Here is a 15729-nt window from a genome sequence, read left to right as displayed (position 1 = left end):
AGGGAAGTAAAGAGCGAAGTTGAAACTTAAAACAGATAACAATTATTACTTCAAAGTCTACCTAACACATATCAATAAAACTAGTACAAATAAAACAACTGATGATATTTCCCTATATTTGTATGATTAAATTCATTTCTTCATAGTCTACCTAACATATATCAATAAAACAAGTATAAATAAACCAACTAATTTTGTTTAACTATGTTTGTAGGATTATAGAAAATTCGCGCTTTTACATCATATGAAGCAAGTCCCAAAGAAGCCTATAATGCAAATACGCTAAGTGTATCGTAGTCGAAAGATTTCTTTTCTAGTAGAGCCATCTTTAATTTCCGTTATCACTGCCATCTGATATTTGGCTGTAATAATATTTCACCGAATAATAGTTTATATTAAGGGCATTAAATGGTGCATAGTCAACACAGTTGGTCATTATACAGAAAATGAACTACACTAATTCGCTTCGTAATCAGATATATTAAGCTGGGTTCTTTACAAATCAGATTTCACTTCAGCTGCCGAATTTTGCATGCCCTGATAAAAAAAAAAATCTTCAAATCAAACCCGCTTCTCTTTTGCATCAGAGTTAAAAAAATTCGCTCCCCTTTCACCAAGATAGTGCTTAAAATAAATGGAAGCACCCTATAAATCAACAAGTAGATTACACTATTGATATTCCTTCTGAAAGATATTCTAGGAGGACATAGGATTTTTAGCTGAATCCCATTTACCAGTCAAAATCCAGTTGCACTAATATTCATTATCGCACGACGAAATTACTATCTTTTGTTACAATGAAACACTACACCAGTTCATATTCAATTTTAAATATCTTTTTGAGGGAAACAACTCGTCACAAGCTTTTCAAAAGCTGAAATCTCTCAATTCAGAAACTAATACTCCCTAAAGTTTCATTAGACGGATTACTTAATTTTCTCTAGGCATTGAGAATCGTGTTGGAAAATATTCAAGGACATGCGTTCCGTAAACCAATTATCGTCGATAATAATTAATTGTTCGTGGTTGTTCTCGTTCAAAGCATTAGACAAAAAGAATATTCAATATGAGAATATTCAAGGATATGCGTTTTGTAAGCCAATTATCGTCAATGGTAAGTAATTATTCGTGATTATTCTCGTTCAAAGCATCAGGCAACAAAACCATCTCATCCATTCTAGGCATTGCAATCACAGAAGGGACTACAGTGTTAGGCCCTTTAAGGGGATTCGATCCCTCAGAATCATTCTTAAGACTTCAGCGTAGGATGACCGTCTCAAAGACAAAAGACCCATCAGCGATTTCTCCCAGGACTAGCCATCAAAGAGAACTATTGAGAATCTATCACTTGATAATAAAGTTTGGTTTAAAAGACCATGATATTTTATGTTCCCCATGTCAGCAAGGTTTCCAATCAAAGCAGGTAGCACCACAGGGAGCTCTCAAAGCTGCCAAATTACTCAAGTGAAAATTTAATGAGCTAATTTTAGCGTTTTCCTAGCAATGTATGCTAGAAAATTTCTAGGGACTGCTCTTTCCTGAAGTTTGAAATGGAAATTTCTGCTTCATTCAATTAAAAAAAAATCATATTTCCTAATGATGTCAGTTTCATTATATACATCATTGCAGTACTGCAATGACGTTGTCACACTTATATAGTTGCCGCAGAACAGTGGCTATTAGCGTCCCTTCCTAATTCGAAAGATGGGAGTTCAAGCCTCTTTGTGGTAATGATGTCCTTGTTTATATTCAGTCTTTTAATATTTGTAGTCAGTTTCATTAGGCTGAATATCTTTATCTTCAGCACAAGACGGGAGAAGTTAAATGGTTTTGCTAAGATTTTAGGAATCAACTTTTTAGTTTTCTGTCGTTTATTCAGACGTCTGTTCTAAAAAAAGCATGGCAAGATCAACCAATTAACTTAAACTATTTGGGCCACAAAAACTAAAAAGTTAATAATGGACGAGATAGAATGTTCCTTTAAGGTATCAAATCCTTTAGTTGATTACAAACAACAAAGAGAGATAAAACTCGGAAAAAAAAAAAAAAACAAAAAAAAACATCAAACGAGACTGCGGCCTGTAGAGAGAAAAGAGAAAGACTAAAAAAACGCAGATATTTCGCCTGTATGTAAACTAGGCGTCCTCAGCACAAGATAAAAAGAAAAAAAACACTAAATTAAAAACAAATAAAACCACCACCATAATAATAAATGTAATTGTCGCTACTGATCCACGTCGGGAAAAGAAGCTTTTAGAGTTACTTCAATGAGAACATCAAAGCAACTGTATATTATAATAATTGCAGTATATAATTAGCAACTGTAATAAGCAAATGTAAATACAATAATTAGTAACCATGAATGATAATTGACATTGGAACGGACCCTTAAATTCACATTGTAGGAGCGCGTTCCAGAAAAAAAAATATCATCAGTTATAATAAATTGTACATAACTATTTACCAGATGATAAACCACATAGTAAAAATGTCGGCCAATTGCTTTTATTATAATTGTAGATAGAAAAAGAATGTTCGCCTCTTTTGTTTAGAATGATCATATAAGGGTTGAATTTGCAAGCACTAGCTATTTTAGGATGAAGGTAATAAAGATAATTAATTATAATTCGGGATAATTAGCTTATGAAACCACTTACTAAAGCAGATTGACTGTGTAATAGGACATAAACCGCTTTTTTACTTTGCTATTCCGAGGATAAGTAACTTTTACTTGGTATAGAATAGGCATATTATTATAAGAATAGTATAAGAATAAATTTTCACAAGTTTGAGTAAAAGAGTTTACAACATTCAAAATATTCAGAAATTTTTGAAGTACGTATACCAAAAGTATTTTTTAGAACCGAAAAATTTATTATCCTCTCTTTAGTCCATTCGTAAAACACATTTAAAAAAAAAAAAATTATAAAGTATTTATTAAACGACTATTTCATATCGAACGGCCAAAATACTTATTTAATTTCTTCATTTTAGGGAGATTCCATACAAAGCAAAAACGTCACAACGCAAGGCAAGTCACAACACAAAAAAGTCACAACACAAAAAAGTCACAACACAAGTGCCTCAAATACTTTGCCACCAACATATCAAAAAACAAAGGTAATCAATTTAGCTTGTGGACGGCTCTTATACGAACTTCAAAACTTATTAAAAATACACTTCATAGAATAAATCCTGTTCTTATGAATTTTTGTAGGCGGAGGAAGGGGGAATAAAATGCAAAAATATCAACTTTGGGTTAATATTTTTCAATCCTTTCAGGATGGTTTCTTAGAAGGGGTCTCAAAAGACACATAAATTTTTAGCTGGCAAAACTAATAAGGATTTCCTTCATAAGCCAACAACTATGAACTCAATAATTTAACCTGAATTCCGAAAAGATGAAAATAGCATGGGAGGGCAGCCAAGGGGAAGTAATAAGCCTTTATACACAAAGTTCATTCACCCAAAATAAACCGTTCGTTCGTCATATATTAGAATAAAATTGTCAGGTTTGGCCTTTTTTAATTCGGAAGTTCAAGGTTTGGCCTTTTTTAATTAAGAGAAAACGGAAGTTCATAGAGGCTGTTCCAAATCATTAGAAGGTTATAAATGCGAACGTTACTTATTACACAAGATTTGGAATGAAAACCTTACAAAATAGAAGACGTTACTGTGTCATTGATTTCTAAGTAAGACAACTGAGAACTCACAATTCAAAAAAAAATTCCTTAAACAAAATTGTCTCCATAAACACAATCTCCAGAAAAATAAAACATCCAACCCTACAGTGGAAAAAAAAAGTCGAACACATCGAACACAAAATATGAAATGAAAAATTTACAAAATAGAAGACGTTACTGTGTCACCGATTTATAAGTAAGGCAACTGAAAACTCACAACCCTAAAAAATATTCCTTAAGAAAAATTGTCTCTAAAGACACAATCCCCAGAAAAATAAAACATCGAACCCTAGACTCGAAAAAAACTTTCGATATATGTCAGAGACACCAAAAGAGTTTCCTTCCCTCTTTATATAGAGCTTCTACTATTTACATCTGTTTTTATATAATTTTGCCTTGGTTGTTTTCCTTATAAATCTTAATTTTATGGCATTCTATATTCCCAATTGTGTTTCTTTTACCTTAACCCCAAATTCCACTATATCACTTGTGAACAGATATAGCAAATACAATATCTTTATAATATTATCTTTACTTGTTAGCGGGGTCTATCCGTGGAGTCGAACGGTTAAACGTTATTTTTCAAAGATGGAAATCTTACCAGCTCGAAATCCCGACTGGTTCTGCTTTTTGAAAAAAGGAAATAAGAATTATTTTTGAAAAGCTCATTATTTTTAATTGTATCAATACAAAGGAGATACAGGAACGTGCATTTGACAAATTGATTTATCTTAAATTAATAATAGGGTGGCCCTACTAATAGCTCCTTAGACGAAAACACACAACACTTTTCCAGTTATCGTATATCAATGGCAATTACTCTTCACTCATATTAGCTCTACAAATAAGATACATTTTCTTGAGGATACGATTGAAAGCGTAAAACGATTTAAAAATAATAATAATAATAAATAAATAAATAAATGACACTACCAGCTGTATACCATCATCAGCGCCATTATCTAAACTCTCCAGTTCTGCGCCTTGTTTTGGGATAGCTGCCATAAAATAACTTTCCTTGAGAACTTTATTATTAAATGTATCTTCTTATGTAACATTAAAAAATGTTACCATAACCACCATAAGATGACCATCAAGGCCTGGACTAAACTCTCAAGATCTGCACCTTTTTTTCATGGTTTAGAAAGTTTTCTTTTTTAGAATACAGTTCAAAAAAAAATTCCTTTGCCTAGCCGCATTTTTCACACAGCTTGCTCTTTGATGTCAGTCAAGCGGGCGCACAAAAGAATCCAAAGACAATTCCCTTAGAAAGCACTTAACAAGTCCTTCCCCGTCGTCCGAAGTGTCCACGTTTCAGAACCATACTTGACCACTTCACTGTACTTCACATCACTTGATACTTCACATCACTGTAGCTTCCAATTTTCTAATTTTGGCTCGCAAAATTATCTTCCTATTCTTCCAAACTTTTTTCAGCCGTGAAAAAACACCCTGGGCCTTGGCTATTCCACCATCTTCACTAATAATACTATCCAAGTAAGTACAGCTATCCACCTGCTTTCAAATTTGCTTTTATGTATTTCGACATTGCTTGAGTTGCTTAAAAATTTCTAATTTTTGGCTTTCAATTTTCTCAAGGTAACTTTTTATTTTTTTCTAACGTAAACTTAAATGCGGTTAAATTAATTGTGAACAGTTTTAGTAAATACAGTTTTGTCTCTATTATATTATCTTAACTTGTTAGCGGAGTTTTACAGTATAGTCTCACATTAACACCTTTATGCTATTCTGACTTCATGGAACATTTTGGCAGGAAAATTTATCACGAAGCTGTTCATCAAGCTACAACTTTGAAGTCAGCAATTAACATTTCCTTTCCAAAAAGCGATTGACCTTGATGAAGTGGATTCCATGATTTTTGGAATGCGCTAAAAATAGTGTAGGATGACATTTCTTAATGAACAGAAATGGCATGGAGTAGAAATATTTCTTAAGCCAAATAATCTCCAGAGAACCCTTTTCTCAGAAAAGTAAAACTTTCTACCCCTAGATTTGAGCAGATTTCGACGGAAATCAAAAGATACCAAGAGTTTCGCCCTCTCTTTCTCTTAGATTTTATAAATGTTAGGTGCCCTTTTATATGTTTTTTTTTTAGAAAAAATGCATTTTTTAGTATATATTAATATAAATATAATAAAATATAGTTTATATATTATTAGTATATAAAATTATGTTTTATATAAAATGTTTTCATATATTTTTTCCTTTCAATTTCTGCCTATGAATTGTAAGTTTGTGCAATTTCATTTTTTTTAGTGTTTTTTTTTTTTTTTTGTTAATGCTTTTTTTTATTTCTTTTACATAAACTGGAATTCGGTAAAAATCACTTGTTAGGCGGTTTAGTAAATACAATATTACCTTAACTCTCATTTATTATCCTAAATTGTTAGCGGGGTTTCACTGCGTATTCACGCATTTAAACCTCTTTGCCTCTAACATCTTTATAGCAAAGAGGTTTATTTTAAACCTCTTTGCGTCTAACATCACGGAAGGTTTGAGTAGGCACAATTATCACAAGATTGATCATCAGCCCACAGCTCTTAAGTCAGTAATTAACACTTCCTAGTCACAACGAATTGAGCTTGATGGAATGGAATCTATGATTTTTGGAATGCGCTAAAAATCAGGTGGGACAGGAATAATTCTTAAAGCCAAATACTCCCAAGAGACACCCTCTTCACAGAAAAGGAAAGTCTTCTGACGCTAAACTTGAACATATTCTGAGAAAACTCCAATACACGAAAAGAAATATTCCTCTTTCTCTTTACTCCCTATTTGCTCCAACTTCAAATTTTAGGCACAATTATCACAAAACTGATCATTTTATTTTTGAAGTTTTTTTTCTCTTTTTTTGCATACACTTGAACACGGTAGAAATCACCCGTGAAAAGTTTCAGAAAATAAAATATAATTTTTTTTCTCTTTCATTATCTTAACTTATCAGTGGGATTTCACTAAGTAATCGGACCTTTAAACTTTTTTTTTCTATTATGAAGTCATGGAACGATTTTGGCCAGAAGAATTATCACGAAGCTGTTCAGCCCACAATTTTGAAGTCAGTAATTAAACTTCCTAGACACAAAGCAATTAAGCTTGGTGAAGTCGATTCTATTATTTTTGGACAGCTTAAAAATGGTGTGGGATAGTATTCAAAAACCTAATAATCACATAGGTACTCATTATACAAGTAGTTGTGAATGGGAGTAAACTGTGAAACTGGACGTATTAACGCGATTGTCAGCTATTCCAATGGCAGATACCTTTTTGGGTGGCAAGGTCGTATCCAGGAAAGAGGGTTACAGGGTTTGACCCTCCCCCACAGGATTTTGTTTCCCCAAACAAAATCCTGGATGCACCCTTTTTGGCTGGTGAAGCTCGTTATGTCATTGCAAAATAAAAATATAACGAAATTTTAAGCTACACTCCAATGTCTTTATCAGGAGACAGGCAAAGATTTAACAAGCCCTTTATCAAACATACAAAAGCTATTTCTCCTACGGTCATTGCGACACATAACTACTCGCAATGGGGGAGGAACTTCCCCTGGGACTAGTCCAATAGACCCCCCCGCCACATAAATACTCTGGTTCAGACATTAGGCCTTCCTGGTAAATTTAAGTAATTGAACACACCGCGACTCCGGTAACTTTTAACCGCCTATTTTTTTTCTTTTCTTTTCTTTTTTTTGTAAAGCTTATTTATAAATTGTTTTGGACATACTATTTCTGTAAGCTATATTTTTTCTATTTTCTATGTAATTTTAAGCTATATTTTTTCTATTTCCTACGTAATCTTTAAACTGATAATTTGGTTTAATTGACACCTAAATGACACATATTCTTTTTAATTACTTTTCAACGTTTTTAATTTTTGTTTCTGTTTCTTGGTTGACCTACAAATCAAATTAGACTATCTTAAACCTTGTTATAGTCTTTTGGAAATAAGGATTACCATAACTTAAAACCCTGTAAATACTCGCTTCACAATATGGATTAGAAAAAGTTCTAGTAGTAGCCATTGGTATTATAGAAAGGGCTAGTTATGAACAACACATCTTTATTTTTGCTTTCGATTTATTATTAGTGAAATAGTTTTAGCTACCCCGCTCTATGGGCGTAATATTTCATTGGGGGGGGGAGTGGGTAATGAGTAGTTTAGTTGACAGAAATCACAGAGGTGCCCTAACAAGAATCCTCAGCCAGATGACACAGTGCGAAAGAAAACAGGATCAGTGACACCTAGTTTGCTCCTTCCTTCGTCAAAATAGATGGCAAAAGAAGTTCAAGCCTCTTATTGTTCAACATTATTAAGTCAACAAAAATGTCGACGTTACAGACAACTAATATTTTATTTGCCTAGTTTAAACTATAGAAAAACAATGAACCAAACTCCCGGTTTTAACGAAACATTTTAAATTATATCAAATAACGGAAAATTAATTTACAATTAAGCCTCTCCAAAGCAATCATGTTAAAAAACAATTCTTTCTGCATAGTGCGAAGAATAATTGTTGTTAACGTATATTCAAGGAGATTCCATTTAAAAAATAGCAGTTATATGTGGCTATGAAAATAGCCACTAAAAATAAAAGTTAAGTTATTTTGCTTTTTATTCATAATTCTTTTATTATTATTATTTGTTATTTGATTTTTCACTTGCTAATTTTACTCGTCCGGTATAAAAAAAAACACGGCTGCTATTTTTAGGCAAATTTTTCAATACCAAAGGCACACTACATTAAGAGAAAAAAAAAAATTAATCTTCCTTTTTCAAAAAAGTGAATGAAAGCGGAAACGCCTTGACTGTCTTAAGTACAATTTTTCTGCATATTATAAAGTAAGAATTGTTTCCTTAACATATTTCCTACTGCGGAGGCCTAATTGCAAATTATTACCCAAGTACTGCTATTTTATTCAATTTGACGGCGCATCTTCGAGCGGGGAATGATAAAATTTCTTTTACGAATCTATTTCTTAAGCAGATTCTTTCTTATTGGTTCTATTTTAGTGCCGTTTTTTAGTGATGGTTTTAAGAGAGCTTCTAATAGCATTATAGTTCAGCAATATATTCCAATTGCAGGGACAATTCAAAACATCCTCTTCTTCTACATAATGTTGGTGGTCAAACCACAACAGGTTCTCCCACCTCTTTTACGATCTGGCTGACACGCTGGTTTAATTACGGGCCAATACTCTAAGACAAGTATACCTTACACACTTTAAGTAACAACAAGGAAGTTAATGAATTAATATCTTCTTTAGTTTCTCAATTATCCGTTTAAAAATAATTTTCTCATCTCGAGGATAAAAACATAATTTACAAGTTTCAAATTTGAGATAATCAACGTCAAAACACTTAATTTCAGTTTTTGAATTTTTTGCCAAAATGCAGTTTTTCCTAGTCAGGCAAGAAAACAAATAGAAAATATTTTTTTGCCGTCAAAAGATGACATGAAGAGCATTTGATCGGTGTCGAAAGGGGACGTTTATGTCGTATGTCGACATATCGACGTTTATGTCGATAGAGAGAAACCGAACGCACAAAATCTCCGTTCTGTCGACAGGACTTTTGAATCCAACGACGATTGAAAATCAACTATAGCACTCTCTTCATATGCCTTTAGGCGAATTTGGCCGTGTAGTGTCAAAAGTTTAAACCGTTGCGCTCAAATGGGACGGTTCTGGCCCACTCCCCAAAAGACGATTGGTCATTGGTTTTGACGATATTTAACATCAAATGATGCAAATGATGACAGCAAATGATGACGTGGCTTTAAAAAATGTCGCAAAAATAAAACGTAATACAATCATTATAACAAAAATTATTTTTGTAATAACGATTGATGCGATATTGATTGATGATTGAGGAGATAATGATTGATGTGATTATGATTGATGTGGCAATGATATTATGTCTCGATTTTCTTTAACTAAGCAAACTATATAGTTACACCAATAGCCAAAATTTGACTTAACGATTTTAAAGAAATGAAACAATATGCAAATATCAATTCTTCTCTAAGATCTTCAATAAAACTCCATTATTTATTTATTTTCATCCAAAACGGTAAGCACTCAGTGCTTGTCGTGAAAATTAACTTTTTTCGTAACATTATAACTTTCTCAATTTTAAATATTCTTAATTATAGCTATTATTCTCTTCGTTCCAATCATTGTGTATTCATAATATGATTTTATAGTTATAAAAATAATACAGCTATTCTACATTAATTTGTAATATGTGAATTTGACTTCATTATATTATGACCAGGAATGTCAGTTATTATGTTCCCAAATGTTATGCTATTTTGAGTGCTGTCTTACGCTATTTTCAGCACAGCCCATGAGAGTATGTCCACCCGATCAAGCATGGTTCATTAGAAACAGCCAAATTCTACATATTTTTTTTATGGATTATGCGCTTCGCTATTGTTAAAGATTTAAACTTATTATGTGATCTTTAATAGTCTCGTCCAAAGAATATGGTTGACTAAAAAGAAATTTGGTGTTTAGTGTTTCTTGGCATTTTCCTGGAGCTTCGTAATTGGTTTTCCCCCAGAAACGAAGATGAGAAACTTGTCCTTACGTTAACCTTACTAACTGCACCAGTTTACCTTGTTATTACTTGTAAATTTGTATTATTTGTAAAAATGCCAAGAAACGTGAAACGCTAGATGGTGTTGGTATTTTTTGTTTTTATCAGCACCTGTGCCAATTTCCACAACATCTTTGTGCTTTGGATGTGTTAATTATTAACTTCAACGTTGATAGTTGGTGGAAAACTCGATGATTAGTTATATCAGCAAAAAAGTTTTGCATCCTGAGAATAACAAAGTAAAAAAAGCTATAAATATTCAACTACACAGTAAATATCCATGAGCAGGTTCTTATATGACTACCAACTACGGGACTATTTGATTAATGAATGTTGTCGCACGACATATTTATTGGAATCCAAGAATTATGGAGTTCATAATACCAAACTCAATAACTAAGTGAGTATGGAGTCTTAATTATTGACTTTATAATCGATGGCTGATGAATAGATTTGTGAGTAGTCGTATTAGAAAAATTTTTATGACCCCAGAATATCATAGTGTAAAATCTAATAATCTAATCGGATATATAAATATCCGATTAGACAGTTGACCTCCGCCTATTGTCGGATTATTTTTTTAGCAGTCAGTCACACGCCTGGGTAAAGGAGGAGGGTTGGGCTGGGGGCTTGCGACCACCACCTAAGACTCTACAGCACGAATGTGCAGTGGAGGAAAACCAATTTGCAAACGAAACATAAACGAACAGCCTCGGATCAATCCCTTTATCGACAACGACTAATGCATATCAAAGGAAAAGATTTTTATATCCTTTGAGCTCTTTTTGAAGTACGATGGACGGGTATTGGACGGACCTAGCTCTTTTTGAAGTACGATGGACGGGTATTGTCCAAAAACGAATAGACAAATATCATACTATAATGTCAGTTACGGATTCACCTATACACCTGAGATGCGATAACCAGCGCATTGAGCAAGTTCTAGATTTTAAATACCTCGGGAGCACATTGATAAATATGGGTTCGACTGAAAGATATATCATGCCGCATCGGGCAGGCATCCGGTACATTCAATAGACTGAAACCGGTATGGAGATCGCAGAGTTTCTCCCCCCGACTCAAACTTCATCTACTCAAAAGCCACGTCATCCCCGTCCTGTTATATGCTTCTGAAACCTGGCATCTGAATAACACACAAGAAAGGCGAATTCTAGCTTTCGAGAATGCATGTCTCCGGAGAATATTAAACATCCATTGGTCGCAAAAATCTCCAACGAGAAGGTAAGACGGATGACCGGACAAACCACAGTGACAGATGTAATGACAGAAGGACACGTCAGTGGAAATATCTAGGGCATGTTCTTCGTTTGGATGAATCCCGGATCACAAAAGCGACGTTCCAGAGACAACCCAAAAGAAGAAGAAGAGGCAGGCCACGCAATACACTCAGGCGCATCTATCAGACGGACCTGCGAAACATAGATGCTTCCCTTCAACCAACGTGGGAAGATATTCCTGCTGCGGCACACATGAGCGATGACTGGTGGCTGCTTGTAGATGCCCTGAGCACCTCAGGAGCCACAGGAGGATCTTAGGTCTAAGGTCTCCACTAACAAGCTATTGTATAGTTCCAGACTATGGGACATTTACATTTATCAATGCTCCCCACTGCCGTTTTAATATATCCCCAAAAATTGTTGAATCATATCATCAAGCTCAAAAACTTTGTTTTTTAGAACCGTTGATTACTGATTTCAATGTTATGGGCTGGTGAAAAAATTCGTGATTTGTTTAACAATCCAAAAATTTTTATATTCACAGAGTAGGAAAGTAAAAATGGGTACAATATCCAACTACACAGTAAATCTCCATTAGCAAGTTCTTGTATAACGATCAACTAGAAGACTATTAAGTTCTTGAACGCTATCCCACACCTTTTCTAGCGCAGCCCAATAGACTATGGAGTCCTTCTCATCAAGGTTCTACAACTTAGTAGCAATGTAAAAAAACGGGTATAAATATCCGACTACGCAGCGTACCTCAACTAACAAGCTCTCGTGTAGCGAATAGCTATGGGACTTTAAGATTCGGTAATACTCTCCCACGTCATTTTTAATACAGTCCCAAAAATATAATCTCATCAAGTTCAACAACTTTGTGCTTTGGACATGTTAATTACTAGTTTCAAGGTTATGTGCTAATGAAAAACTTCGTGATTAGTAGTACCAGCCAAGAAGTTCCGTGTCCTCAGAATTTCAAAGTAACAAAACGAGTATAAATGTCCGATTACACGGTCAACCTTCACTAACAAGTGTTTGTATAATGATCAGCACTGAGGATTTCACAATGTCATATTTTGAAGAAAAAAACAATTTACGATTTTAAGTAATAATAATATTTAATAATATTATTATGTTAAATAATATTTAAGATAGAAATAAGGATAGGTGGCATTAAAAGTAAAATTTTCGAAGTATGAAACGTAATGCCATTGAGATGAAAAGAGGTGAGATTTTTGAATAAAAAAAAAAAAAAAAAAAAAAAAAAAAAAAAAAAAAAAAAAAAAAAAAAAAAAAAAAAAAAAAAAAAAAAAAAAAAAAAACATGTCCTTCAATACAGAGAGAGAGAGAGAGAGAGTGGGAGGCAATTGTGATGGGAATAATTTCTATATCTGGAAAGAGCACAAAACAGGGAAGCGAATCATTCATTTTTTTATATATTTGATTTCTGTGTTTTCCATTCATTTTTCAATGCAAAGTGGATTACTACTTCTGCTACCACCGCTGCTACTAACTGCCCAAAACAGCCCAAAATTCACCTGAGGCCAACACAGCTACGCACGCTCCTTCATAATCCCAATCTAATCAAAGCCGTCCTCTTTACAACATCCCAAGAAAATCGCAAACCCCTTAAATTTTTCCTTACAACATCCTCTCAACCCATTCGGGGACGACTGGCTGTTCGTTTGGCCCTTGCCGGATGACCAAAAAGGGAGATCTTTGGTAATCTGTCATCCTTCATCCGCAAAGCGTTTCCTAGCCATCTCATCCTTTCTCTCATTATGGCCCTAGAAAACAGGATTGAACCACATTTTTGTACAACTTCCTGTTTGAAAACGACCAGTTAGACGGGTACCCAAAACGGGTAGACAATTCCTTTGTTAAACATCGAGCAAGTCCTCCTTCGTCTTTCAGAACATCCATGCTTCAGAACTATGCTTGACCACTGTCATCAATGTAGCTTCCTACATTCTACTTTCAACCCTCGGCCTTGATTATTCTACTTTTAACTAAAAATTAGTTAGTACATCTCATAAAGCTTGATTATTTAAACTCACTAGGATGTATTAATTAGTGAAAAGGATTAATTAATTAGTTTTGAAAAGCTCATGACGGACAATATCAGTATAGCTTCGAAATAGAAAAACAAATTGCCAAAGGATAGTCGCAACCATTTTCGTCAAGCGAAAATAACGAAATGGCATTGCTACAGCAACTCCGGTTGCTATGTCTGATTGAGCGTATCTTCTTGGAAATTTCATCGGAATAAATAAGATTTCTTAGAATATCTATTAAAAAAAAGAATTCAAAGCATTTACCAGTACATAAATTCGAGGCCATCATTAGCTTTGAACACAATTTTTGGCCCAGAGAAACAAATGAACAATATAAGCGAACCAAATATTGGCCGATATGGCAACATTTGTGCATCAGATGATGTGAAACTTGGCAGCCAAAGCGGAATTTGACTCATGTGAGAACCTTGCTTAAATTTCAAATTATAATAAAATCATGCCAACAAGGACAATTTGATTTACTTTGAGCCAAAATTTGGCAGCCAGAGAAACTTTTTTAACTCTGATTGAAAACATAAGTGAACTTAATATTGGCCCACCTGATGACAGTTTTTTAAGTAAAATTCGGCAGACAAAGCGGAATTTGACTTATCTGAGAACCTTGCTGAATTTTTTTGATTACAATGAATTCATAACAAAAAGTTCTTGTGTAATGACTAACTATGGGGACTATGCATTATTTAATACTCCCCCCCCCAAAAAAAACAAAATAATTAGTGAACGGGATACAAATTTGTTTACTTCCTGTGCACTACGGACTGGATACAGAAGTAGGTTATAGAGCAAGATGTGAGCTAGGAGATAGAAAATCGTATGATGTACAGTTCCCAGCCACTTTAATTTGGCCAAATTTCAGACATTTTTTTAGAAAGTTTGATTCGGTGGGAGCCTGAAATAAGTAACAGTGTAACTTAGATAAGTATAATAGTGTAACAGTGCAACTTTGTTTCCTTACCTGGAAAATTTCCCATGCCCAATCCTGGTATGTTGTGTTTTTTGTGACGTAATACATGTACCAAAGACCTTCTATAGTCTCTGGCCTTAGTAAATTATGCGCATCATTGGATTTAACCACAAAATCTGAATCAGCATCTTTCTGCAAGGAAACAATAAATTTTAATAAATATTAAGTTCAATTTCAACATGATGAATCGTGACAAAGAGCTATCAAGTATCGCACCATAATTTTCCTTCTTCTGCTGCAACTTTACTTATCTTTTCAAAATTATGCGGTGGTTTTAACGTGATTTAGCAATAGCCTGGTATATTGAGCTGGGTTGTTAGAAAATTAGGTAAAAATGACCAGTCAGTCATCAATTTCTATTGTTTTTCCTTCTTTCTAATATTCCTCCTTCCTCATAATATTTTTCCTCCTTCCTAATAGTCATCAGTTTCCATTGTTTAGGCAAACCTCATGGTCTTGATAGACCAATCACAATGAAGCAGAATAAATTTATGGGCTCTAGCTAATACGAGCAAGTCTAGATGAAAAAAAAAACAATAACAAGAGCTTCTTCAAGGTCAGGGTAACCAATTAGAGCGGAATATTAATCATAAAATTTTGTAAAAATGAGGAATAAAAGGTTCCACAGAGGAATTACAGTATCGTCTGGTAATTCATGCGAAATTTTCTCAGAGTAAAGCTATATTATAATAGTTTTTCCAAGCAATACGTCACTGCGCGAGTTCTGGCTAGTATCGCTGATAGAAAGCAAAATTTTCTTAAATCTTCCTAGATGATGAAAAAAAAAACTCCTTTAAATAAATATCTAAAAAAAAAAAAAACAGAATTTGTTTATCCGTACATACGAAGGAAGTTTCTCTTATTTTTCTACTTGAATAATAGAATTTTTTGAATTATTTCAATAATTAATAAAACTCAATCATTTCAATTGTAGAAAAACTATTTGAGAGAACCTTCGATTATTGGTATAGTAAAATCTGTAGGTCTTAGTACCCTCTTTTGCAAGTTTTTTTCCACTTTCTCATTTGGCCAAAAATCCGCTTTTTGGCTAAATAATTTAATGCAATAAAATACCTTCTTTTTTTGTGTTGTATTTCTCTGCCACCCTTTTATCTGAAGAATGTTCTAATTATTTAAACCAGATTCTAAGC

General features: G+C 33.7%; 1 protein-coding gene across 2 annotated transcripts in view; it reads right to left on the bottom strand.

The window, feature by feature from the left end:
• Positions 1 to 480: 480 nt before the first annotated feature.
• The window catches only part of LOC136037326 (endoplasmic reticulum mannosyl-oligosaccharide 1,2-alpha-mannosidase-like), a 71866-nt gene continuing 56617 nt past the window's right edge, over positions 481 to 15729 (bottom strand). The window contains exons 11-12 of one of the 2 annotated variants that reach the window (XM_065719996.1): positions 14570 to 14710; positions 481 to 537 (exon numbers count right to left, since the gene is read on the bottom strand). In XM_065719996.1, the coding sequence (XP_065576068.1) occupies positions 496 to 537; positions 14570 to 14710 (183 nt within the window). In that variant the 3' untranslated portion in view covers positions 481 to 495. Of the gene's footprint in view, positions 538 to 3812; positions 5202 to 14569; positions 14711 to 15729 lie in introns of those variants that run through there. The other variant, XM_065719995.1, reaches the window with a different exon arrangement.

The sequence above is a fragment of the Artemia franciscana genome, chromosome 16 (assembly GCF_032884065.1).
Source record: "Artemia franciscana chromosome 16, ASM3288406v1, whole genome shotgun sequence".
Classification (NCBI taxonomy): domain Eukaryota; kingdom Metazoa; phylum Arthropoda; class Branchiopoda; order Anostraca; family Artemiidae; genus Artemia; species Artemia franciscana.
The sequence above is the reverse complement of the archived record's forward strand: the minus strand, read 5'-3'. Positions and strand labels throughout refer to the sequence as shown.